Source organism: Micromys minutus, assembly GCF_963924665.1.
Source record: "Micromys minutus genome assembly, chromosome: 10".
Taxonomy (NCBI): Eukaryota; Metazoa; Chordata; class Mammalia; order Rodentia; family Muridae; genus Micromys; species Micromys minutus.
The window spans coordinates 51,102,332-51,117,775 of NC_137979.1; the positions used below are offsets into that span (position 1 = coordinate 51,102,332).

Consider the following 15,444-nt stretch of genomic DNA (forward strand, 5'->3'; position numbering starts at 1 on the left):
ACACCATCAAGTAACATAAAACTGACCGACATCCTGTTTAGTGGGCTGATCTAAATAAAGGCTATTTAGCGTAAATGCCTCTGAGTCTTACCCCATGTGTGAGGAAAGTTCAAGTCACTGTAGAACTAAATGACAGCCACATTGCTGAAATTGTTCAATTGTTTTAGCTATTCTGACTCATTCTTATGAAGAAGGTAAAGCCGCATAGAGTCTCGAATATGTTGCTAGAATATTTTCCTCTTGCTATTTTTGAGTCATGTGATCTATTTCTTTACTTGAATTTCTTATAGTCCTTGGAAAAGTTGCAATGAAGAAATTGTTTAAGGGATTGAACACATTTACAGGTGAGACCCAAACGTCGGGCTGTATGCAGAAGTGTAGAATAGCTTGTTCTGCGATTCTATTCCTGATCTGTCTTGTTTTAATTTTGATAAAATGTGAGCTTTTGTCCTACAGTTTGTCCCTTTCCTGGTTAAAGGTGTAGAACATTGACATTGTCAGCTTTCTAGGGCATTTATTCTGGCATTTACTGAAGCCTTATTAATAAACTCCCAAACCAGACCACATCAAGTAACAACCATAAAAGACAGTTGTTATCTATGTCAGGGGCAAATAGCATAATTTAGTAAAAATTATAAAGAAAGAAAATATACTATGCTCTCTGGTAAGATGCATAAAGAATTGATTCTGATAGCTTAATTAGAAGTCATTCAGATAAAATTTATTTCCCTCTCCTTGGACTAATCCTCAGATCATAAAATACAGTCCAGCATTTCTTTGTAACAAGTAAATATGGTACATGTTGATTCCATATGCATAAATTTTACTGTTTTTAAACTTTCCCCTCCGATTTAAAAAAAAAAACACACACACACCTTTTTAAAATTACATTGCTTCTTGACATAATTATTCTTGAATGTTTGGAATGATAATATTTTACATTTTTCAAAGGACCAAAGGTTGACTTTTGGGTTCTTCCGAAGATAGTGGGGAAAATGGGTCTCGAGCTGACAGATAAGGAGTGGATGGAGCTGATAAGCGGACTTCCTGTTGATGGTGAGATGCGGAGGCGGGGCTTAGTCTCACTGTGGGAAGGTTTCTTTTTTTATTTTTTAATACATAGTATTTTAAATGTTGTACAAATAAAGTTTTGCTGTGACTAGAATGGCAGGTACAACACCAGTCTAAGAAGAAAAACAAAAGGAAGCTGCTGATATAAGGAATTTTTAGAATCGGGTGGGAAAAGTCAAAAACGACGTGAACATCAGCATAGTTGGGCCTATTAAAACTGACTCAGATGCAGACTTTTCTTTTCTTTTTTCTTTTCTTTTCTTTCTTTCTTTCTTTCTTTCTTTATTTCTTTCTTTTTTTTTTTTTTGATGAGAGCTTTTGAACTACAGACTGCTGAAGGCCACTGAGGGTGGGAGAGTCCGTTTTCTTCAAGGACAAACCTGCTGACAGGTTGCCTATGTTGAAGTAGCCAACCCTATGCCCACACATGTGTAGCCACACTGAGTGGACTCAGGAAGACATATACAACAGTATCTATGACAAGAGTAACTGTAGAGAAAAAGGACATAAACTCTAGAAGGGGACACAGGCACTTCAGACAGGTGAATGTGATAAAAACACAGGCATTCCTGTATGAAATTCTAAAATGAAGTAATAAAGATTATCTCAGGTGTCAAAATTGCATAGTCCGTGAGACTGATAGTTCTCGTTTCTAAACTCTTTGGGCTTTGTTGGAGTATAAAATCATTTATTCACTAAATAATAAAAAATTCTTCTCGAAAATTAAGAAATGTGTATAGCTGAGTGTGTGCGTTTGTACAGGTCTCTACACCAGCACTGGGGAGGAATAAGAAGTTTGAGGCCAGCCTATGTGCTACAGTGACCATAAATAAAAATGGTTATAGTATGGAGAAAGGAAGAAATGTATGTTTTACAAGCATCTGTATTATATTTTTTTTACTTTATGTTTTTGATTGTAGAATCTGGAAAGGTCTATAAGAACAGATTGTTGAGTGGGGTAAAGTCATTCAAAGGTGAGTGGAGAGCCGTTTGAGAATCAATGTCTAAATTATGTTTAAGAGTTCTCATCTCATACTTTCTGAATTTACCTTCAGTATTATAAATGCCCTTTACCTCTACAATGAGTGACTTGTTTTATTACCTTTGTGAAAAGTCCCACAATCTCTTGTATTGTTTTCAAAATAAGATGTCAGATTGTCCCTTGCATTCTAGGTTGACATATAAAATGACAATCACAAGAATTATTCTGGGATCAGCTAGAGAAGTGCAGATGACCCAGAATTAATCATGCTTATTGTTAGGGATATTAAGCAGTATTTTCCTCTTAAAAGATCTGATTTTGTATGTGTGTTTGAGGGCATTGTGCCCATGCACGGTGTGCATGAGGAGGTCAGAGGACGACTCGTGGGAATTGGTTCTCTCCATCCCCATGACGGCTCCTAGGCCATCAGGATTGGTGGCATGTGTTTTACCTGATGAGCATGGTAGAATGAGGTCCAGTCTTTCAATAGGATTTCGTTAGCTAGAACATGCTCTTAGTGACACTCAGCTAAAGAAAACTGAACAAATACATTAAGTTTTTAATGAAGGTGTTTGCTCCCTCTTTGAGTTTCCCAGTAATTACTTCAAAAAAAAAAAAAAGGAGGAATTTGGGAATAGTTAGAAGCTCTACATTTGACCCCTGTTGAGAAGATGCAGGAAGGATGCTTCTCCAGCTGAAGGAAGGATGCTTACTGGCATTTGTAAGCCTTTTGGAAGAAGACAGCCAACATATTTCTCGAAAAACCTAGTGTGACAATTCATGATGCTTCACACTTTTTAACTTGGAAATATTATCACTAAGCAAATTGAACGTCACTGTTAAAAATGAAGCACTTTGGGGCTGAAGAGGTGGCTCAGTAGTTAAGAGTTCTGGCTGCTCTTCCAGAGAACCCAGGTTCAATTCCCAGAACCTACACAGTAGCTCACAACTGTCCAGTTCCAGGGTATCTGACACTATTACACAGACATATGTGTAAGCAAAACACCAATGTAGCCAAGAGCGTCACTGGTCACTTCCTTGGTGGATTTTTCAGCCCATGGGTCCCATGCTAACTAACATCTATCTTCTCTTTTGGCCCCCTGGTTTACAGTTTTAAAATTTCATTTTCTTCTCTATACACTCCCAGCCCCAATTCATGTCCTCTCTGATATCCTCTCAGGGACTTTATAGAGAAAGGTATATATTTTTAAATCAATACTTTTTTTTTCTATTTTTAATGATCTATACTCAAAACTATCTTCAAATGTGGATAAACCAGGTCGGTTAAATTTTTGAAATATCTGTGGAAGCAAATATTACTTGTTTCAGAGTTTTTCTGCTACGCATTTTCATTGTCTTCAATCACAACTTTATAAACTATTTCATGAGTTTTACAAATGTGAAGTTATTTAATACAGAATTCTAAGGGTTCATTCATATTTAAAAGCCGTATTAGTATCTAGAAATGCATTGTGTTTTCTTTACTTTGTATTTTAATATAATGCAGCTAATATATTTCTAATACTTAAAACACCTCTCACTTTAATATATCTCTCTTTCTAAGGAGGAAAAATTAAACAAAATAAAATAAACGCTGCCCTAGAAAACATGGGAATCAAACTTACTGAAAAGGAGCTTGATCTTCTAAAAGCAAACCTCCCATATAAAGGTGAGCTTTGGAGTTGCTGAATCTGCCTGCTGTAGAGTACTGCTTGCAAACTGGCTTATTGAACTTTTTCTGTGTACTTTGTGGAATTTCCTTAAAATTTTTATTTTAATTCTCAAGCACAAATTTCTGTCTTGGATTTGATTCTTAGAATTTATTGAGTATATTACAGTCTAAAGCAATAGAAAAGAGGAGACAGACAAACAGACCATCAAATTAGGTGCTCAAAACACCCAGCAGAAGTCAACTGATGGAAGTCTGCTGGGGGTCCCACAGTAAAGAGTCCAAGGGAGGGGTAAGCGTCCCCTCCAGTGAGGCTCCCAAGTAAGGAACAAATAAACAGAAGGCAGCATCGTCAAATCTAGGCTTGCAAACGTGCACAGGAAATGGGCTGACTTCAGGTTGCCTCAGTGGCTTGGTGTGGCTTGGGCTTGCAAGAGTCTCGTGCACAGCAGTGTACAGCATGCCTGTGCTTCCCCTTTTACCATTTCATCGGAATATTTACAGTTTTTGTAAGCTGCACAGACTTCGTCTCATCTAAAATATTTCTCTTTTAATTAGCATTTAAGTCCGTGTATTCCCGTAATTAATGTTTTAACCGCAGATCACGAAAAGCACACAAAAGTTATTATTATAACATCGACATCCTTTAAGTTGCCTCCTGTTTAAGGCACGGAAACAGGGTGTCTTTTACTAATATGTCCCGATTTTCCAAGAGCTGGTCATTAAAATGGGAAGGTGATTTTCGAAACATAATGCAGATAATTTTTATGGGTCACGTAAATTTTATTTGCTCATTTTTCTTCTTGACAGTGTTTGTGTCCTAATAATCTGTTCTTATAGGTGACGGGAGAGTAAATTTCCCTGACTTGATGAGGGAAGTGAACGCTCTCATAGGTGAGATGTGATTTTTCTAAATCCAAAGTATCACTTTTATCTGAATAACTATCCCGATTTCTCCCTTCTCTTCTACTGTTGCTTATATCTAACTATAGTTATACTTTGAATTATACATGTTTTTATTGGATATTTTCTTTACTTACATTTCAAACGTTATCCCCTTTCCCGGTTTCCCCAGGGATTATACATATTTTAAAGTTAATTCTAACTGTCCCTTGTTAACAGTAAGATCGTGTCCTGTATATTAATTTCTAATTAACAATGTTAGCACTCCGTGCCTTAAAAATATAAAATTATAAATTATGAAGTAACGTTTAATAAAAATATAAACTTCATAATTCCAGTAACAAACCCATTCAGCTTCTGATTACAAAACTATCCAGACAATTAAAATATAAACGGAGCTCTTTATAAACTAAATGATTCACTCTGTGCTATGCTTGGTGTCTGTTTGAAGTCACCCAGTTTACTAGGACAGGGGAAGAAACCCACCTCCTTCTAGAAGCACTTAGGTGGGCTCTGTGCTCTGGTTCCTTTACTAGTTGATATTAACACTGAATAGTCGCATTGATCATTCTTTTATTTATTCACTTTCATTGTTTTTAATCATTTATTTCTTTTCATTTTATGCACATTGGTGTTTTGCCTGCATGGGTGTCTGTAGGAAGGTGTTGGGTCCCCTGGAACTGGAGTTACAGACAGTTGTGAACTGTCATGTGGGTGCTGGGACTTAATCCCAGGTCCTCTGGAAGTGCAGCCAACACTGTGAACCACAGAACCATTTCTCCAGCACTCACTTTACCTTTCTAAAGCAGGCTCTCCCAATATAGCACAGGCTAGCCTCAAACTTTATATAGACCAGGCTAGGCTTGAATTTTTGGTCCTTTGACTCTATCTGCAGAGTGATAGAATTAGAGGCATGTGCTATGTCACCTGACCCAAAATTTATTTGTTTATTCACTTATATTTGAACTTTATTTTCTTGTGTGTGGGTGTTTTGCCTGCATATATGTCTGATCACTGCATGTATGCCTGGTGCCCAGAGTAGTCAGTAGAAGGCATCATATCCTCTCTAACTGGAGCTAAAGACTGTTGTGATCCTCCATGTGGGTGCTGGGCACCAAACTCAAGTCCTTTGAAAAGAGCAGCCAGTGCCGAGCCACACATAATTATTTTAAAATATCATCTAGCCTTAGAGTAACATTTGAATCTGTTGCTTTTTCTTTGCTTTGAAGGAGATGAAGAAAATATCAAGGACATGAAAGATATTCTAGACAGCCTGGGAGTGGAGCTCATGGAGGAGGAATTCATAGAGCTGATGGAGAACCTCCCTGCTGATGGTAAGCATGTAAGCCCCGCTGTGGCCTTCAGGAGAACTCAGGTGAAAGTTCACTTATGAGGACGTTGCTACCTTTATCACAATGGCCATGGAGACAATAAGATCAGTCAGCCCAATTATGCCATATGAGCAACCGTGTCGTTTAACTCTTCCGTTCTTTAGATAAAAAGAAAAGCTCCTTATAATAAAGAGGAATGGTCCTCTCCTTTGCATCTTCACCATATTAGTGAGTTGCACTTCTGAGAAGGAAAAGAGGCAAACTGGCTTCTAAAATATTTTCAGGGGGGATGGAGAGATGGAAAGGAGTATTTGCTGCTCTTGCCCAGGACCAGGGCTCAACTCCTAGCACCCACATGGTGGCTCACAACCATATATAATTCTAGTCCCAGATGATCTGATACCGTCTTCTTGCCTCTGCTGGCCACACTTGGTGCAAAGACATATGTGCAGGCAAAACCACTCATATACATAGAAATAGACAGATAATGGATAGACAGACAGACAGACAGACAGATAGATAGATAGATTCTTATTTTTTTCTAGTGGATACCCCCTTAAAATTCTAAGTGCTGAGTATGTATATACTTCAATTATAAGTCTATGTTTCCTTTAACCTAATACTTGCATCGTTATTTCTTAGGCAGTTTGTCCTATATTTTTGGTTGTGATTGAGAGATGCTATGCTTTTATTTGTGTTTTTCTACTACTAGTTTGATTGCCAGAAACTCATGTGTACTAAATGTATACCTTTCACCTTCCATGGTCAAAGCTACTAAACACATTACTTCCAAAACTTTCCTTACGTTCCTTTGAAACACTTTTTATCATATGTAAGTGCAGATGCCTGTCTCCTTCTTTCATGTGTTCCCCAAGGACTGAACTCAGGTCATCAGTCTTGATAGCCGAAGCCTTTACCCTCTGAGTCATCTCACTGGCCTTCCTTACACCTTTTTATTGTCTTTAAGATGTCAGACTGTCAAACAGGCAAAGAAACATTCTAGGGCAGAAATGTCCTTCGAAAATGAAACTGTGTTTGGTTGGTGGTCCTGCCACATGCATCTAAAGGAAGAGAGAGCCCAGAATATTTAAGAGACTCTCCATGAAGCTGAGCATGCTTGTAGCTAACTATCAGACTGAGTACAGGGACCCTAGTGAGAGTGCTGGGGAATGAAGGAGCTGAAGGGGGTTGCTGCCTCATAGGAAGAACAACATTGTCGACCAACCAAATCCTCCACAACTCCCATGGTCTAGAACACCAACCATTGAGCACACATTGAGAGACCTGTGGCTCCAGTTGCATATGCAGCGGAGAATAGCAGTGTCTGGCATCAATGTGAGAAGAGGCCTTTGGTCAAAGGGCATGTTTTCCCAATGTAGGGGAATGCCAAGGCACTGAGGTGGATGAGGAGGGTGATTGGGAACTGGTGCACCTTTGTGAAGACAAGTAGAGGGGGAGGAGGGATGGGAGTGGGGTGGGCCAAGGGAATAACACTTCAAATGTAAATACAGAGAGTATCTAATAAAATATTAAAAAACAAAACAAAACAACAACAACAATAAACCCCAGAATATTTAAGAGACTCTCAACTGTTCCAGAATAGGGTCTCACACTGCCAGATACCTGCTAACTCATGGGGTTAAAAAACTGTTGCTTTCATGAGAACTTTTATGTATTCATCAATAGTTGTTTAGTCCTTTGCAAAGCGCCCATCTTGTGATTTTTTTTGCCTTTTATTTTGCTAGTTGGCCTCTATTTTTCTCACTGTTTTATAAAAGTTCTTGGTATTCCTTGCCAGAAACCAAGCAAATAATTTCTGCAAAAAGTTAGTTGGCAAATACTCTAGGCTTTACTGCCTCTATTAAAACTGATCAGTCTTCTTGATGTAAGTCAAAATTATCTATGGTTTTTTTAATGATACAGCTATGCACCAGTAAAACTGAATTTATAAATCAGGTGTAAGAAAGGTGACTCTCTTTGCTCTTCTGTTTTAAATACTAAGTTTTTGTTTACATTTTAAAAATATTCCTTGATGTTGATATGGCTTTACATTTTCATAATGATACATATGCCCTTTAGATTTAGGTAAATTTATTTTAAGAACTCAATTTTTAATGTATTTTTTTACTGTAAAGTCATAAAATATATCCTATAGTTTCCTCTGGAAGTTTAAAAGTTTGCCTTTCATATATAAATCTATATAAATTATCAGTTTGAAAAATATGGCAACATACTGCATTAGGTCAAAATATTAACCATGGAGGCTAGAGAGATGGCTCAGTAGCTCAGACTCCAAAGATTAACCTCAACTGAGCCTACGCTGATTTAAACTGTGCTTTCTTTTACAGCTGATGGAAACTTCTACCATAATAGACTGCTGGACACTATGAAGTCTCTTAAAAGTAGGTGATAAGCAATAAAATCTGTCACCAATGTCTTCCATGTATAACATCTCACAGTTAGTGAACCCTGGTTCTGCCGTCTGTCACGTATCTGTGTATCCTGCTCATCTGTGTTTGCTGCCCGCATCCTAGTGCCTAGTCCCGTTGACGTGCCAGCAGACACATGCAGCAGTTAGTGCTGGACTTTCAAGTCACTGGCAAGGCAGAAAATAAAGTGGAAGCCTAAACAATGAATAACAAAGCACATTACTAACAATTAAAAAAAAAATCTGGTCCAGAACTCGGAAGGTTCATGGAGACGTCAGAGAAACAATGATAGGTGCACTTTTCAGAATCCTCAGTGCGCATTTCTCTGTGTCCTTCTGAGGGTAGATACAAATATCTCTAAGAGCATTTGAAATATGACTGATCCTTAAAAAGAAATCAGAAAACAAGTTTTACTTTCACTGTGGTTTGACTTTGTGCACTTACGTTGACCTTGATGGACCTTGAATTTTATACTCAGAAACCGGTAATAGGCAGGAAGTAACTGTATTTGTCACATTTTGTCATTGACCTTTCTCCATGACCTTTTGCCCCTTAAGGTGGGAAGGCTTCTGTCAAGAAACTGAACACGCTCCTGGAAAGCATGGGGGTGAAACTTTCAGACATGGAATATAAAGACATGACCAAGAACTTGCCAGTGAGCGGTCAGTATGGGATGCTCTAACAGCTACTGGAAACTCTAATGGCTACTGGAAAGCCAGGACTTTTTCTCTTGTTTAGATTGGTTATTGTTGTTGTGGTGGTGGTGGTGGTAGTTATAGTAATTTTTGTATTTTTTAATTAAATATTTTTATTCATATTTTTTTGTCATTTCATACAAGGATAAGATATATTTAGATTATATCCACCCCCACTTTTCCCCTTCAACCGTTCCCAGAGCAGAAAGAGGAAAGATTGCTGACTACATTTTAAAAGAAGATATATCTCAAATAGACAACCCAGAGTCAGGGGACTAAACAGAAATTTAGTCCAAACACAGAAGGATATAAAAGAAGAGAACAGTACGAATCAGTGGAAGAGCCTAGGAAAGCAATGGGAAGTCAGCAAAGCTAGAGGTTGAGCTTAAAGGTTGGGAAGCCTTTAAGCTAACCTAATGAACTAAAAATAAGAAAGCCAAAATATACAAAATCAGTAAGAAATGGGAGACATTACAAACAATACCATAGACATACTCAAGTACACAGGAGACCTTGAAGAGAGGGGCAGATCCCTAGATACACAGCCCAGCTCTGTTAGCATTCTTGGTGCTGTGAGAGGGCACCCAAGAAAATCAACTCAGTGAAGGAAAATTAGACATAGAAAGTCTGATGCTGAATGTCTATGTCTGGGTTGGATCTTTAAGTAGACAATGCATGGAACCAAAAGGAGACTCCAGATTAGAAAGAGTTGGGGAAAGAAAAGAAGGGAGTTATGTTCAAAGGGTTCAGAGTTCTGGTTTCATAGGAGCATTATTGAGTCATGCATGTTTAGTACAGTTAATAAAAGCATGCACTTCTGCGATTCAACACCAATGGAAATGGCAAAGTGTAGGGGAAAGCCCTACAAAAAGAGCTATTGGCAATTAAGGAATGCCACAAATGAGAGTCTTCCCCAGGGGAGAGCACACCAACTGGTTATCCAATATCAAATGATGAGCCCCGAAAACACACATACAAGTAACATTATACAGACTACAAAGGTCATATTTAGGAATGTATGTATGCGTATGGATATTTATGTAATAGTAGTTAATGGAAAAAGAGGCCACGGATCTGAAGGACGGAGTGGTTTTTAGGGTGGTTCAAAGAGGAAAGAAAGGGGATAAATGTTTTAGTATATCATAATCTCAAAAACGTTTAAAGACAGAAAATTAATACTGTATATTTTTAAATTGCTGAATGTGAATTATTAACATTTCCATCACAAAGCAACCAGGTGTGTTAATGACTTATTTACGTGGTTAGCTTTCTACAATCTATGCTTATTTCAAAATGCCACACTATACTTTGTAGGCATGTTCAATTGTTATTTATCTAGTTTTTTAAGTAAAAGGGAAGGCAGTCATACTGGTTACTTCTAACAAGATTGCTAGGAAATATGGTCCAAGAGATCCCTGGACAGTCATATTACAGTGTTCTTTTCATAACACCTGACTTTTAGGATGTGTGAAATTTTGCCCACCCCCAAATAAATCACATTTTAAATAAAGATGTGGTGTATGCATGTGCCCTTTTTTTCTGCATAATGTCTACCCACACTGTGACAGCCAAAGTGTTCTCAAAATGGTTTGCAATTTATACATATAATACAAGTAAATATACGAGAGAAGTTTTGCCTCCTTGACAAGGAGGCGCTGAGAACAGACACTGTATTGGGCGTATTTATCTCTATTAACACATTAGCACGTATCATGCCCCAAACTTGTCACTGAGAGGGGAGAGGTGTCAGCAATCAAGAGGAATTAGGACTCTTGTAGAGGTCCAGGATTTGATTCCAAACACCCAAAAGGCAGCTCCAAATTGTCCAGAACTCTGGTTCCAAGAGATCCAATGCTCTCTTCTGTCCTCTGTGGATACCAGTCACACGCATCACACATGGGCATGCATGCAGCCAAAGCGCTCCTACACAGAAAGTAGATCTAAAAACGTTTCTTAGCTGTCAATTGTAAACAGCCCTAGTAAGCTTGAAGCAATCTTCTTTAGACATGATCCTGTCATCGTTGAAGTTTTTATTTCTTTGAATGATAAAAAAAATAAAATTTAAAATCTATATCTGTTATGTTTAAATATCCAACCCCTAATTCATGCTTATTTAAAATATGTTAAATATGTTCAAAATATTAAAAATATGTCAAAGTGATGGAGTATCTAAATAATGTTTAATTTAATATCATGATTCATGTTTTCTGAGTCTTGAGATCATGTCCATATAAGTGTTGATTTTCTTACAGATGCTGGAGAAATTGAAATGAAAAGCTTGGTTGATGCAATGCAAGCCTTCACAGGTAAGTTTAACATAATTTGGAAACCCTTGCCCTGTGCTGTAGTAATTGGCTTTTCAGTAGTATAGACCGGCTCTTGGATTCTGCATCTTTACTCATTGCTGAGGAATAATTTGCCTTAGGGCTGGAGAGATGACTCAGTAGGAAAGTTTGTCACACAGTATGAAAAGCTGAATTAAATTCCTAGCATCCTCATAGAACTCGGTTATAGAGCACACATATGTGCCCAAAGTGATGGGGGCAGAGACAAGTAGATCCTGGGAGCTTGCTGCCAGGAGGGACAGTGAGGGAAAGGCAAATGTGCCATCCACATACATATTTAAAACAATTTAAAAATTAATTTGCTACTGTTTCTGATATTCCATCACTAGGTTATGAGATTTTAGTACTGAAATGCTATTTGTTTTTTGTTTTTTTTTTTCTTGGAACCATTTTGTTTTCTGGAGATACTCTATAGTTAATAGGATTTTGTTTACTATGATATAAATATACACACATATTATATACATAAAAATATACAGTAGAAACATATAACAAATGGCAAGACAAGACTGGGATGACTGGGATAAATTTTGAAGACTCAAAATATAGTTACTATGAGGAACATTAATTTTTTTTTCATTTTTCGAGACAAGATTTCTGGCTGTCCTGAACACTCACTGTGTCATGTTCCAGGCTAGCCACCTCCAACCCCACCTCTCCACCCCCTACCCAAGAACCCTTACCTTCCATCCCCCATGTGTGCTGCCACTAGCCAGCTTTGAACATTAAATCTTGTGCTTTAAATCAAAAAAATTATACTTGTAGACAAGTCTGTTTATTTCTGATTAGGCTCCTAAATTTCTGAGTTATACACACATTAATCCCTGCCATTTTGTCAAGTCTCCAAAAAATATATATGTATACATCTAATTCAAACGACCAGTCAAGACAGTTTTTAAATGTTTCTTCTATTGGTTTTATGTGGATACATGTTATTTAAACATTAGACTTTAATTTGTACAACATACCTGACAAGCATGGTTAAGTATCTGCTTTACCTAACAACAACACTGCTGTCTTCTCAAAGGTAATAAGGTTGAGATCAATGATCTCCAAAACGTTCTGGGAAGCATGGGCATTGAGCTCACCGAGAAGACATCCCAAGATCTGCTGAAGACCCTGCCTGTGGATGGTAAGCCTCAAACACACTCATGAGGCATCACCATGGGTATCAATGAAGAAGCTTTAGACTTTCTTAATTCTCTGTGGAAATCACTAGAGCATAAATTCAGCCATAAGTCCTTGATGCTGTTAGAGCTATGCAAAAGGCTTTGGGTCATATAAACAAGAAAATGTGCAGAAAGTAGAGAGATATGAGAAACTAGGAAGGAAATAAAAGAAGACAAATAATACGTTTCACTATTATAGAAGTTTACTCACATCATAAAACAACCAAAAATGGCAGCCAATGCTAGACTGTAGATTTGTCAGAAAGCAAAATTTTCCCATCTTCAAATTCATGTATATTTGTGGGTGGTGTAATATAAATATTTAAGAAAATATAATGTTTTATTTCTATGTAATCACAATACATAGTGCTGTCTTTAATGGTATTTCTGTTGTGAAATAAAACATCAACATTCATGACATAAATGCATACTTAGTTTTTATGATTTTATATTACAAAAATATATGATAAATATTATTTTATTATAGATAATGAAATGGTATTCCAGAATAGATTGATGAATGAAATAAAGTCTCTCAAAGGTAAGTTACAGAATTAATAAGAAAATGGATTTTTTTTTTTCAAGGAAATCTCATGGTCCAGATAGACTTTTTTGCTCAAAAGTATGGCTGGTAAAGAGGCACAGAAAGGCTCAGTGAGCAGTGTGCAGCATGGGTTTGATTCAACCACAAACCTCAGGGAGAGAGGTTCTGATTCTAATGTTTGAACCCTACTAACTCTGCTCTCTGGAGCACAGTGTCAGACTAGGCTTTCAGTGTTCATATTGTGATATAAATATATGAATCATCAAGTTTTTTAATTTTAATATAAGTATGTGATCATTAAATCAAACAATGGTTAAAGTAGTGCTTTAAATTATTTACTTTCTGTACATTTCTAATTTAATGTTTTTCAAAGAAGGGAAAGTTGATGTCAGTAATGTAGACACCGTCCTGGAAAATATGGGGATTAAACTCACAGATCCAGAGCTTAAAGGCCTAATGGAAACCATGCCCGTTGATGGTGAGCATTATGAAACTGCTGTGTTTCTTGTTGTGTCTTCACTAAGATGTATAAGGATTCTTAAAGTTTTATTTTCTCCAAAAGACATTGGAGGAAGATTAAAAAATAAAAAAATAGAAATCCTATAATTTTATTAAAACCCCAAGTCACCAATCCCTTCTCCAAGTAGATTAAGAAATACCTGAGGTAACTCCATGATTACTATCTAACCTCCACACAAGATTCAAGAGAAATCATGATCTCGATAAACAGTATCCCCTAGCCAGCCCCTTTACCCTGTCACTCAGCAAGTTTATGGTCCGTGTCTCTATTTCAGTCTATGATGAGCCTTGGGCTTACACAACTATATGCTGTACCAGACCTAGCCCCTTCTAATGATCCTTTTGAAACCAAATCTCAACATTTCTACATTGAAATTAATCCTCTTTCCTGCCAAGCTTATTCTATAATATCTTCTTGATGGCCACTTGCCACATATTTACCCAAACTTAACAGTACTCTCCTCTTCTTGGCCATCCTTTCCCTCACTCCTAAGGTTGTCTTAAACACTCATGAGTATTTTCTCAGTTTACCCCTATGTTCTGTCCTACTATCACAAGCTATATCTCAAGCCTGTCATCTCCAGTTGGTAGTCTCTGAACAGCGATGCAACCTTTCTCTCCATGTTGTCATTTTGTACATCTTTTTTCAGTTTATTATTTTAATTTTATTTTATGTGTATGGGTTGATTTGCCTGCATGTCTGTCAGTGCACCATGTGAGTGCCTGGTGCCCACAGAGGCCACAAGGGGGTGTTGGATTTCTTGGAATTGGAGTTGTAGAACGTTTGCAAGCTGTTGTGTGGGTGCTGGGATTTGAACATGAGTTCTCGGGAAGAGCAGCCCATCATTTTAACTGCATAACCATTTTCCAGCCTCATTTTTTAGAGACTTATTTAATTTTTTAAATTATGGGTATGTGTCTGTGTGTGAACACATACATATGAGCATAGTGGCCACAGAGTCCAGAAGAAAGAAAGGTACTCTGGATCTGCCCATCCTGAACCTGGATGTTCTTCAAGAGCTGTATGTTTCATCCCTGAGCTCTCTGTCCACCACAACTGCTGCTTCCTTTCTGTGGACATCACCACCCACTCCATGTTGCCCACTGAATTGCTGGGGTGTTTTTTTTAAAGTTCAGACCTAATTTTAAAAGTAAGTACATTGTTTTTCAGGGCTCTGTAAAGAACTTTCAGAGAACGTGCTTTTGTACAACCTTCCAGACTTGGCAGAATCTTTGTTACCCAGATCACTGACATCCTCTCACCGTCCTAATTATACATACGCAAGAATTCTTAACCTCTTGGCTTTAATTTTGCTCATGCAGTAGTATTTGCTTTTTCTTGGTCACCCAGTGTTGGGTATAGTTTCCATCTCACAGAGTGAGCCTTATAGAGTCAAGTTATATTTTGGTTGACTACTACCACAAGTCTTAGCCCACCATTATCTTAGCATATCTTGAAGGCAGGACATATTGTAAGTCAAAGATTTTGTGTCTAGGTTGGTGTCTTAGTGGGGGTGCCATGACTATGACAACTCTTATAAAGGAAAACATTTCATTGGAGATAGGTTAAAATTCAGAGGTCAACTCTATTATTGGCATGGCAGGAAGCATGGAGGCACTCGGGCAGACCTGGTGCTGGAAAAGTAGCTGAGAGTCCTACATCTAGATCAGCAAGTATCAGGAAGAGGCATTAGCACTGGGCCTGGCTTGAGCATCTGAAACATTAAAGCCCACCCTTCAATGACACATTTTTTTCAACAAGGCCACACCTCCTAATAGTGCCACTC

The 15,444-nt window shown here is 37.7% G+C and overlaps 1 protein-coding gene across 1 annotated transcript in view; it reads left to right on the forward strand.

The window, feature by feature from the left end:
* The window catches only part of EFCAB3 (EF-hand calcium binding domain 3), a gene marked incomplete at both ends in the record, with an annotated part of 388,991 nt that overhangs the window by 162,936 nt on the left and 210,611 nt on the right, over positions 1 to 15,444 (forward strand). Inside the window, 12 exons of the mRNA XM_080922461.1 lie at positions 291 to 344; positions 952 to 1,056; positions 1,992 to 2,045; positions 3,618 to 3,722; positions 4,563 to 4,616; positions 5,855 to 5,959; positions 8,305 to 8,358; positions 8,943 to 9,047; positions 11,333 to 11,386; positions 12,453 to 12,557; positions 13,082 to 13,135; positions 13,515 to 13,616. Of these exons, the coding sequence (XP_080778587.1) occupies positions 291 to 344; positions 952 to 1,056; positions 1,992 to 2,045; positions 3,618 to 3,722; positions 4,563 to 4,616; positions 5,855 to 5,959; positions 8,305 to 8,358; positions 8,943 to 9,047; positions 11,333 to 11,386; positions 12,453 to 12,557; positions 13,082 to 13,135; positions 13,515 to 13,616 (951 nt within the window). The remainder of the gene's footprint in view (positions 1 to 290; positions 345 to 951; positions 1,057 to 1,991; positions 2,046 to 3,617; positions 3,723 to 4,562; positions 4,617 to 5,854; positions 5,960 to 8,304; positions 8,359 to 8,942; positions 9,048 to 11,332; positions 11,387 to 12,452; positions 12,558 to 13,081; positions 13,136 to 13,514; positions 13,617 to 15,444) is intronic.